This window comes from Bombyx mori, chromosome 1, assembly GCF_030269925.1.
Source record: "Bombyx mori chromosome 1, ASM3026992v2".
NCBI lineage: Eukaryota > Metazoa > Arthropoda > Insecta > Lepidoptera > Bombycidae > Bombyx > Bombyx mori.
Window position 1 is genome coordinate 11767727 of NC_085107.1, and position 12817 is coordinate 11780543.

General features: G+C 36.4%; 1 protein-coding gene across 5 annotated transcripts in view; it reads right to left on the reverse strand.

Moving 5' to 3' along the window:
- The window catches only part of LOC101735840 (circadian locomoter output cycles protein kaput), a 41346-nt gene that overhangs the window by 6794 nt on the left and 21735 nt on the right, over window positions 1–12817 (reverse strand). For all 5 annotated transcript variants that reach the window (XR_009973551.1, XM_062669466.1, XM_038011382.2 and 2 more), the window contains 3 exons: window positions 8192–8339; window positions 4577–4763; window positions 1571–1744 (listed from right to left, as the gene is read on the reverse strand). Coding sequence is in view for 4 of the 5 variants with exons in the window: in XM_062669466.1 (XP_062525450.1) it covers window positions 1571–1744; window positions 4577–4763; window positions 8192–8339 (509 nt within the window). In the remaining variant the exon portion in view is untranslated. The remainder of the gene's footprint in view (window positions 1–1570; window positions 1745–4576; window positions 4764–8191; window positions 8340–12817) is intronic.

A 12817-nucleotide genomic window follows, 5' to 3' on the forward strand; every position in this document is an offset into this window, starting at 1 on the left:
GCGGATGGATCTGGACTGCCCAATAATGTAACGCTGGACACGTGTACATGTTGAGCACTCGAGATCCAAACCGGCCTTTAGGTTAAGGTAGTTTTGACATTCATTTTTATTATTATTATTTTATTCCGAAATTGTGGTATATATCTATACTAATATATAAATCTACAGTGTTTTTACGGATGTTCCGTTATAACTACTGAACCGTGCATCCGATTGACTTGAAACTTGGTATCCCTGTAGAAAATACATGTACTTAACGGATAGGCTTGGATTAGGTTGGGCTTAATGGATATGCTTATCTACGGAGCCGAAACGTGGACACTGACTGTGCGACTAGTCCACCAACTAAAAGTTACTCAGCGAGTTATGGAGCGAGCTATGCTTGGTTTTTCATTGCGAGACCGAATACGCAATGAGGTCATTCAGGCAAAAACCAAAGTGATCGATATAGCTCGCAGAGTTAGTAAGCTGAAGTGGCAGTGGGCTGGTCACATATGTCGCAGAACCGATAACCGTTGGGGTAGACGTATTCTGGAGTGTCGGACACCATTTGCGGGGGCGTTAATGATGAGTATCTTTGTGGGATCCGAAATAAAAAATAATAATTTTAAATGCCCAGCGAAGCGGACGGGTACAGCTAGTATAAATATATATATATATATATAGTAAATTGTAGTGTATTTTGTACTCAGATGGAACTCGAACTCGAAGTGATAGCTATTCTGTTTTTCAAACGCTAGCTAGCTAATGTTTTGCGACAGTTACAATAATATAAGTCTAAGTTTCATCAGAAGTAGTGCAACATGAATATAAAAACTACAAACAAACGCACAGCAGGTGTCTTAATCCTTATACGGCAGGATGCCTTGCGTGATAATTCACAAAAACATATACATACAGTAGTAATATTACTGTAGTAGAGGTGTACTTAATTTTTTGCGCGCCTGAAGTGTATTTTAGTACAGAACTAACTACAATTGACAATATTTCTCTAAATAACGTTTAATAGGCACTTTATTAACTTATCGAGATTCAGCTGCTTATAAAACTGTCAACTACACTAATATAATAATAAACATTGAGCTAAGCCTATAATAATAAACGGGAACAACGCATTACAATTCTCTAAAACAGTTAAAACTATATCTAATGCTTACTACTATGCTCCCTCTACTGACTATTATGTATTACTGGAAATACTAAAACATTATTGCATATTATTGAGTAGATGAGTTGCGGATATTTAAAGAAACAATAAACCGTATCATTCTTTCGAGAGCGGAAAGGCTATTTAGTTTAAGAAACATTTTTGCAATTTTACACGAGAACTATTTAAAGTAAAAAATTTGGAAAAAATATCGTGACAACAAAAATCAAATATTTCATTTGGGTATCCATAATTGAAGTTCAATAAAAAACATCGAATGCCGCTTAAACCAAACAGCCTTTCAGCTCTCGATTTATATTTTATTGACATCAACCCGATATGGTGATCAGAAAATCTGAGGTACGTCCGATTATCCTAATCCGCAAGTCACCCGATATTACCGTGACGTCAGCGATACGGTACCTCGTGCGAGTTGTTCCTCTGAGACGACCTAGACTCCCCGGACGCCGATGTGGTGTCGGAACGGGCGAAGCGAGTGTTCGACGAATGCTGCCACGCTGTGGTAGAGGGCGGGGCGGTCCCACTATTAGCACCACCGGAGGCGCACGAAGCCGACGCGGACTTCACGGACGGTGGCTGTTCGAAATATATATATATATATATATATTTTTTAAAGTAATTTTATGACCTGGTCACTAAGACCTTTAAGTCATGTCTTATGTTAATTCATACTCTTATTTTTAATGAAATGAAGATGATAATTTGAGACATTAATCAACTGGGATGAAATTAAATGAAATGAGATGAGATGATATGGGATGAAATATAATCTCAGTAAAATGGTGGTCATTTACTAAGATTTTTTCAGTTGACTTTTTGGAGGATCCCGAGAAGTTACATTCAGCGGCTTCGTTTCATTTTCCCACATTTGTGCACTTTCACAGATATTAAACAGCTAATAAACCACCGTTATTACACATTTAAACCTGAAGAAACACTGAATAGACAAAATAAAACAAATCACACAACTTCACTCCTCGCGTTCCCGCCAAAAAGTCCTGTTCAAAACAAATTTCCTTTACAAACCCAGAGTAGGGATGATCGATATTCATCGATGTTGAATAAATATCGATGTTTAATTCGATATTTGAGTCGACTATTATCAAAGCCGGCAATCTGACTTTTTGACAATGATTGGTAAATCAGAAAAACGAATTATTGACTTTGTATTCCATTGGCAGTCACAAAACTCTTCGGAACGACATCTTAGATAAATAACAGGTTAACTATTAACCTTTATTTAATGCAGGTTTTGAACCGTATTCTTTGAAGGAGACGATTATATTCAAATCAATCTGTATTGACATATCAATAACATTTTTTTTTCCAAATGCACAGATTGCCACCTTTGATAATAGACGACTCATTTTAACGTGGATGTTTTAGTTTCGATAACATCGACACATCGATGTTATAAGAATAAAATATAGAATTATCGAAACGTCCATATATCTTTTAGGGCCATCTAATGGTGGATGTATTTTCTAGCTAGTGAGTCCCTAGGTAGTACAATTATTTTAAACTAGATGACACTGGTTAACGTAATAGAAGTCAGCCGTACTACATAAATGAGTGTAATATTAAAAAAATGTTAATTGTGAAGGGTGATGTCGGAGTCAAGTACAATAATGAAACGCCCGTAAAACGTAGCTTTAATAAATAAACACGTATAATAAATAAAAGAGACTGTTTTATTTCCTACCAAAAACATCGATGTTTCGTTATTGATTTTAGTCGTACATCAATACTTTTAAATCGATGTTAACATCGATGTTTTTCTAATATCGATCTTCCCTAAACCAGAGCTGGACTGACACTATCCAAGATATCGTCAGCCATCTATAGTGTTCGTTCATAGTGCACTAACACTCAAATTGTGATGTCTATGGACTCCATTGCCCGCTTATTTATTAGTTTAATTAGTTTCATCAACTAAGCGATCGTCAACTCAAAACATCAATATCAATAATAGGTAATGGAAACAACAACACAATGGATTAAAAAAAATTATAATACAATTTCACTTAGGTAACTAAGCTTTACGAAATCGATTTAAGCCCATGCCGATTGTCGATAAAAATGTCAAAAAATATAATATAGAGAAAAATACTTAGTTGATAAAACTTCATCGACTACGTATGATTGGATTAATATTACGAATCACTTTAAGCCTTCGAGGCTCACTAAATTTATAAATAAATTTTTATTTCGTTAGGACATAATCCACACCGGATATTTCCAAATAATTACAAAAAAAAAAAACAATTTCATGGCTTATATTTCAATCAGTGCAATCGTACAGTTCCGAGCTACCATCGACTTGCTGTTATAAACATTAACAATCTCAAAAGATTTTGTTCAAAGAAAAGTTAAAACTTAGATTTTAGGGAGCGAGTTGTCTTTTGACAGTTTAAATTTCTTCCTTCTTGGAAAATACTTAGGGACATATAGATATATTACATATGCCATGGATCAATTTATTCAAAAACCTACCCACCCATTTAGAGTTAAGAGAATGTACCACAGAAAACGTTCCACAAGTTTCAAACAACACCCCATTATAATAAAATACTGCGCACGAGAGGGCCATATATTGTAACTGCGGAGCTTGGCTTTTTTAATTCTCTCCAATTACGAAATATAAATCTCGATGCTTTAAAGCCCTTTCTGGTAACATCTTTAATCAATGGGTTTATGGGCGCAAACGCCACTATTAGCAATAATTAACATAATAATATATAGTTTAGTTTATTCTATGTTAATATTTATTTATTATTAGCAAGATGAAACTGTTATTCTACCATATTTAATAATTAGCAGACACTGTTTTGATGTGAAAATGTTCAGAATATTTGTTTAATGTTTATATTATTAATTAAAAACACAAATTACTGAATAAATAATTAATATGAATAAACCATAAATATTAATAATAATTTATATTATAATTAACAGTAATAATTTAATTATGTATTGTAATTGTTATGCAATCATGTTGTTGGCGCCATCTATTATTAGGCTGGATAATAACAATGTTAGTTAATATTACTTAAAAGTAATTCATGTAAAACAAATTAAAGGTCAGTCATGTAAAAATCACTAAAATATGTATTGTGAATATTAAGCTATATTTTGTGAATTGTTTCGCAGTAATTACATTTGTTTGTATAAAAGAAGTTGTAGTTGCTATAACCATCACAAAATGGCTAATTGTGTAAGAACTAAAACGTAGCTTTTTGTAATAAAATAGTAATGTTAAAGTTTTATAGAATTGTATTGTATTTTGATTGTAGAAGACCTTATGTGTGTAAACACTGGCTTAACGCCGACAGGTTCGTCGTCAATGGTCACGCCCGGATCGCGAAGACGTTCCGCCTCCGATGGTAAAAAATATATAAAAAAAATTACCTGAGACGTCCTGTGATAGGAGTTTGTGAAGGCGTCACTAGCGTCGGACATGTACGATGGCGACATGACCATCAGATTATTCTCTTCCGAAGGGGCATCTTTTATAGTCCCGTGGCTGGCGTCCGCCTCACTCACGTTGTCAGGTTCGGCGCTTTCTTGCTTGGCGTTTTTGGCGATGTCAGCATTGCTGAAATAATACCAAAACGAAAACCGAAATTTAGTAAAAACAATTTATGTTTACAAAAAAAAAAATGTTACCTGTTAATGTAATTAATTAATTTTGTTTTACCAGGAAGCTTTTGTAGATTCATTTAGGTCACAGGTGAGGGGTTTTTGTAATTCGATCGACATTACGAAACTGAAAACTTGATAATGTTTTTTTTTTTGTTTTTGTTTATTCAATCGACACGCAAATAAACATATAAGAGCAACGGCTGCTTAGCGGAACGTCGCGTGAAATTTGAATGGCATTTACTGTAAACGAGAATACAAGTTTTTAGAGCACAGGCGTGCTCAACTATAAATTGTACACATTTAGATAACAAAACATCGCATGGCCAATAGTGGAAATGTACTGCATATTACGTAGTCACCCTCGACTAATAATGGAATCGAAACGCTCTTTTAATCGGCATTATTGTGTTTTTGTTATTTTTTTTATAAATCTTATTTAATACTATTCTTTGAGGCACAACTTAAAAACAAACATAAAATTAATTTGGACTCCCCGCACTTAATAAAAGCCTGTCCTTAAATATAGACTAAAGGGATAATGTGTTTCTCCTTATTTCACGTAGGTACCTAATCAACCCTGTACGCGAAGAAATAGTTTAAGAGCCAGAGAATAGCAGACGCTTATTTTTATACCATTAAGTAAACAGTAACTGGAATTCCACTAAAACGTATGAGCTATGTATGATAACCGTTAGGAATCAGGAGAATATAAAATGAACTCTACTGCATTGAAAATACTAACTAAAAATTGAATATACAAAAAAATTTAAAATAAAATCGACGTCAACAGAATAAAACGAGAACATCATCAATGCAGTCGAAATCAATTAAATATCTATTAATAAATATACTCAAACTACTGGCCAGATCTTGGTAAAATTTAAATGAGACCACGTGAGAAACACCAGCTTTCAAATAAATAGATTAATCAGTTCTTCTGGAAAAGATCTCACCTAACATATAAAACAAATACAGTCGAATTGAGAACATCATCCTTTTTGAAACCGACTTTCAAAAAGGATGATGTTAATGAAAAATAATCATATGTACAAGCAAAGAAATAAATGTTGAAAATCGGTCATTTTTTCCCCTAACTATTTGTTGATAGCCTAAGAAGCTATTTCAACTACGCCCGCCAACCTAAGAATTCTATCAAAAAGTTTAGGTTGTAGAACGCGCCAAAGGATTACAGGTATGTACTTACATACACTCGAAAACCTTTACGCAAGTTGTGTAGTCAGATTGAAATTCTAGTATGAATTGCGACAATTTTTACCTAGCTTAATAAAGTAATGTGCACAACCTAAAGATTATAAATTTATATATTATATCTTTATATATATATATATATATATATTTCTTCTGTGCCTGTGTTTATCACTAAACTCCTCCTAAACGGCTGGACCGATTTGAATGCTTTTTTTTTGTATGCATTTGGATGGCACCCTGGATGGTTTAGATTCACAAATCAGCCCGGCAGAGAGCGCTGCAGTCGGTATCTAGGTTATTTGTCTTTCCTAGAAATAATTTATATGGCAAAACGACGTTTGCCGGGTCAGTTCTTATTTAATATAATAATTTATATTTACATTCACTTTAGTTTTTATAAGTTTTGACGTAATAGACATATCTATCTATATATTAATACGTGAAGCAAAAAAGGAGAAGTAAGAAATTTTCCACACTTATAGAGAATATAGACAAGGAGTGCAGAAAGCTAATATTTAAAAAAAAAAATGCATTAATAATACATTAGATCAATATAAAAATTATACATAAAATATACATAAAAATATTACACACACTATTGACCACCATGTATTTGACACAACACACACATACCCTTTGTTTGTTGTCAAACTTTTGTTATCCCTTTGTTTATTGTCAAATTTTTGTTATTGCTTATAATGTGATCAAATTGAGAATATATTAATATTGTTTGTCTTTATATTGATTTGTCTATAGTGTAGTCGAAATCTGTGATTATAGAAGTATAATAATAGTCTTTGACAATAGAACCTTAATAATGTTCAAACTTATAATTTTAGTTAATTATAGTCGAATTTCGACTACTGCGGGACCACTAGTCTACATTTAATTTATATACGTAAGCCGTGTTCGCAATGCGTGAATATATAAATAGAATTAATTGTACATACAAATTCGATCGCTCACAACTAATCATCAGTAAGAACAATAGTTTTTTAGTGTCAACAATACCGAGCCCAGTACATATCGACGCTTGAAAGGCAAACGTGACTAAGCGACAATAACTGCTTTGTACATAAGTGATGGGCAATAACCATATTCGATGCGCAAAAAATATATATTTCTAGGTCTATTAAAATAATTTCAATACTATAGCTAGATTCGTTAAAATAGATTTTTTTTCAGGTATTTCAACTATAAATTAGTCTACTGTAAAGTTCACGCATTGTCGCTTAGTCATGTTTGTCTTTCAGGCGTCGATATGATTCTCTACGCACAAATCGTAGTTTGTTTCTGGAATATCTGTCTTCGTGTTACGTCATATTCTTAGTGTAACAAATACAGTTGACTGTTTACATAATCCACAGAAATTAGAATACTAAATGTACGGAGAAAAAAAGGCAACGTTTCTCAATACTCATTGAAATTCATATAGTTACAAATACACAGATACGTTTTGTCTATCTTGTACCGTCATTGTTGAGTTTTTAACAGTCTTCAAATAAAACATATCTAGCATTAGTTCTCTCTATGACAAATACCTAATAGTAAAAATGTTTTTTTTTTGTTTTTAGTGTTTGGTCTAAAGAGAAATGGACCAGTCAATAGATCTTCACATCACTATTACTTTTCATCCTCTCCTGCATTTCCTATCATTTGAGTATATATATCCATGACATACTATGAAATTTTGAAATAAGCTTTCCTTCGTGGCGTTAACTTATGAGAAGTCTTTCTTCAAACACCGGGTTTGAGGAGAGCATATTACAGTAGGCTTCCGCCTGGTTGTACCTCTAGCCATACAACCGTACTCTAGGAAATTTCATAATGGACAAAAACATAAAATAAAGAGTTTGCCTTAAATTTTGCAACGCCAATGAAATTTCTATTTTCGGAGTCACTGAAAACTTTTAAAGAAGGCTTTCGGTGAATCGACTTTATCAAAAACACGTGTTTACGTGTGCATGAGCATATCAAGTAGAGTATGTAGGCGATAAAATAAATTTGGATGAATCACTAACATTTTTTTTTATTTATGAAACGCATTACTGCTTCACGGCAGAAATAAGCGGGGCGATGGTACCTGCCCGTGCGGACTCACAAGAGGTCCTAATACCACTAATTACGCAAATTACAATTTAGCGGGTTGAGTACGTAAATTGCGAAACTTACCTAATAACTCGATGAGTGCATACGACAAACTCCGGTTTCGAGTTCCATTGATGATAAGTGATGTAGAAACGAGTCTGAAGCCAAATCCACTGTTGACCTTTCGTCAGGAATCGATAGTAGCAGGATGTGAGTTCACCTTTCTGCATCACTGGAAACAAATATATACATCTAAATTAGATTATTTTTTGGGGAGCTCTTGATGTTTTTGTTTAACATAATATACATACTCGTAATAATAAATGGGAAACGGTGGTCAATGAAGTTGTTCTGTTATCACTTGACAGCCAGTAGAGACCGGTTTATTTGTTTAGCGTAATTACTTTATACAATCTTATATCATAAAGTAATGTTTTATTAATTAGAAATTAAAGATTTCGAATCATTAAAGTCCTATTATTGTTGCTATACTTTTTAAAGTAAACATATTTCTGTTAAGCAAATAATACGATTAAGCCAATGCTAATCCGACAATAGGATGATGTTTTTTTTTTAGATTTTTTTTAACCTGTTTTGCGGCAGAAATAGTCAAAACGATGGTGGTGGAACCTTGAGGTTTCAAAACCACAATAATTCATACGCCCAGCCATGTCAAATCTCTATTATAAATAAGTAACGGAACTAATTTTAAAGGTATAAATCTGAGTTATAAAATATAGTATCGGTTAACGACAATATAGTGATAAAAACGATCAATCATACAACAACAATGGACGGTAAGAATTTGTTTGACCCAACAATTTATTGTAACATAAATTAATATGAAATATATTCATGAAACGGCATATTATTATGGTGTGACGTGCAACAGTCATGAATTTGTATTGCAAACATCAAAATTTATCTAGAACATTCACCGGAGAGAGAGCATTGACATGTTTCTGGTTTAAAGAGATCTTGTTGACAGCATAATATGTTTTCAATATTCTCTTCCGACTAACGTGATTCGTCGAACCCGGAATAATTATCATATGCAGTAGAAACATGCATTAATCAAAAATACATTTATGCAATATTTGAACCCTAGGGATTCTTACATCCTTTATACTCGTAATAGGTATCTGCCTATGAAATTGCCGTTTTAAAATACTGCTCAATTGAAATTGATGAAACCCGTATTCGCACGAAAACTTAGGCCAACAATGACGAATTAAAGGCGATCGTGGAAGCTGACGATCCTCAATTTACTGCAGAGTTAGCAGTTGTTTTCAATTTTAGTATCACAACAACATTGGTCCTATTGCGTCAAGAATGGCATTTAAAAATTAGCACTTCGCTGGTAGGGATGAACCGATACCATGGGTGCACATTTTGTTTGATAGAAATAAAAAAACTATACATAAAAAATGACTTCAACTTAACGTACAGTATGAGATTTTTAATATAATGCGTATGAGATTTCGATCTCATGTTTTACGACCTTTACAATTTTTTTTTGTTTTACGACTTTTTAAGGTTTACCTGTATATGCGTAATCAATCGTGAATTATGATAGTTACTCCGAAACAGTAAACCAATGTCGCAATGACTTTTTCAATTCCATGAATGCATGTTTACTTGCATAATAATAATATGAATTAATACTATACAAAGTAATTAGGTTTTGAAACTAATTAAAGGCATTCAACGAATACCACAATGCTCGAAGCCATCGAACAAACATCACACTTGTGGAATATTGTAGGATTTCAATACAAAACAATAATTTCTGCTATTCTGCAGTTCGATATTAGTTTTTAGGTCAAGTACAGTATTGACGCATTATTAAACTTTTATATAATACCTATAATCAATAGAGAGTAAAAATAAATGCCAATGGCGATATTAAAATATTTTTCGTATTTTTTTTTTTTTTATTGCCGTTGTAGGCAGACGAGCATACAGCCCACCTGATGGTGAGTGGTTACCGTCGCCCATGGACTTCAGCAATGCCAAGGGCAGAGCCAAGCCGCTGCCTACCGCTTAATACTCTCCACAAGCCTCGTTTGAAGAAAGACATGTCATAGCGCTCGGGAAACACCGTGGAGGGGAGCTCATTCCATAGCCGGATGGTACGTGGCAAAAAAGATCTCTGGAAACGCACTGTGGATGACCGCAGTGGCTCCAAGTAGTATGGATGGACTCTACTCTGGTGGCGGGCGGTGCGATGGTAAAAACGAGACGTTGGTATCATCTCGAACAATTCCTCAGAGCACTCCCCATGGAACATGCGGTACAAAATACAGAGGGAACCGAAGTCCCTCAGCAGACCCAGAGGCTCCAAACGATCCGTGAGAATGGGATTATCGACAATCCGAACGGCTCTCTTCTGTATGGAGTTAAATGGAAGAAGCTGGTATTTGGGAGCCCCGGCCCAGAGATGGGAGCAGTACTCCACGCGAGGCCGGACTTGTGCTTTATAGAGCAAAAGTCTTTGTCCAGGTGTGAAGTACCGCTTGGCTCTGTTGAGGACTCCCAGCATTTTGGACGCCAACTTGGCTTTGCCTTCCAAATGACTCCGAAACTGGACATCGCTCGAAATGTCGACCCAAAGTATCCCAATACTCTCGGAAGGTTGTAGGGATACTCCTTGGAATTGCGGCGCCATGACAAAGGGGTCCTTCTTCGCAGTGAACGCGCAAACTTGTGTCTTTATCGGGTTGAATTGAACCAAGTTCAATTCACCCCATTCGGAGACTCGCCCCAGAGAGTTCTCCACTTCAGACACAAGTTTTGATCGTCTCTCTTGCACCATGCTCCGAGAGAGACTCTGGTGGCCGATATATTGCGCATCCCCCGTGCTGTCATCTGCATAGCAATGCATGCCATCAATAGACAGCATGTCATTGATATACAGGATGAAAAGCGTGGGGGAGAGCACCGAACCTTATGGAACGCCAGCGTTAATGGTCATGGTATCAGAGCAGTCACCGTCTACAACGACCGTGATGCTCCGCCCATTCAAGAAGCTAGCGATCCACTTGCAGAGACCCTCGGGGATTCCGTAAGATGGTAACTTCTATAGAAGTACCCTATGCCAGACCCTGTCGAAGGCCTTCGCGATATCAAGGCTCACAGCAAGAGCCTCGCCCTTGCTCTCCAAGGCTTCAGCCCACCTGTGAGTAAGGTATACAAGAAGATCGCCAGCTGAGCGACCGTGACGAAAACCGGACTGTCGGTCACTGATCAGCTGGCGATCCTCCAGATACTTCAGGAGTTGTATATTTATTATTCGCTCCATCACCTTGGAAAGTAAGGAAGTTATCGCGATAGGCCTATAACTCGATGGGTCCGACCGGTCACCCTTCTTGGGGATAGGGTGGATGTGGGCAATCTTCCATGAAGACGGAACCCTGTTAGTGCAATAAGAGAGGCGATACAAACGCGTTAGCGCAGGCGTCAGCTCAGGGGCGCACGTTTTCAGAACCACTGCAGGGATGCCGTCTGGCCCACTCGACTTATGGACGTCCAGGAGTCGGAGCTCCCGCCTGACTGCACACTGCGTGAAGCAGATCTCAGGCAGGGAGCTATTACACCGGGGGATGTTCGGTGGTGTGGCACCCCCGTCGTCCACGGTCGAGTTCGAGGCGAAGAGTTTGACCAGAAGGTCAGCCTTCTCTTTCGCACTATGGGCCAGACTGTCATCGGACTTGCGTAGTGGTGGGAGACTAGACCTGCAGAAGTTACCTTCTGCAGCCTTAGCGAGCGACCAGAAAGCACGGCTCCCGACGGGATAGCTCTTCAGTCGCTCGCCAATTCTGGCAACGTGCTCTGACTTCGCCTTGGCAATAGCCCTCTTATAGGACCTAGAAGCGGCGTTAAATTTCCGCCTTTCCTCTGAGGTATTAGGATCCCGACGTCTCCTGGCATCATTCCATGCCACGTATGCGGACCGCTTGAGGCGTGCAGCGTCCCGACTAGCATTGTTGTACCAGGGTCCACTGCGACCCCCGATTACTTTTATTTATTTATTTATTTTTTATTTATTACACTTCATGTAAAATTTGCATTGGCGGACTTAATACATAAGGCATTCTCTACCAGTCAACCAAAGGTAGTGTAGAGTGAATAGTGGTAGGTGCAATGAAATTTATATTAAGTTACAAATACGTACACAAAAAAAAAGTATATACATACATATATACACAATCACATATACATACATACATATAATAGTTTATACAGTATTAAAAGGAATATATTAATAAATTTCCTTAACAAATAACTTCATTTTAATAAGTTCATGAGGATTCCGCTAACTTTTCCAACAACATTAGATTTAGAGATAATCACTACGACCCCAATAAATACACATGCGAAATTTACTTAATATTTTAGTTATTTCAGTTAGTTCAGTCAGTCTGTGTGTGTGGTGGGATTGGAAGGGCATTATTCATTACGAGCTGTTACCACCAGACGGGACCATCGATTCTGAACTCTACTGTAAGAATTTGATGAGATTAAAGGAAGAAGTTGAGAAAAAGCGGCAGGGATTAATCAACAGAAGGGGTGCGGTTTTTCATCATGATAACGCTATACCTCACACATCTTTAGCCACTCAGCAAAAATTAAGAGAGCTTAGCTGGGAGGTGTTAATGTATCCGCCGTATAGACCTGACCTTGCACCTTCAGATTTCCACCTGTTTCAGT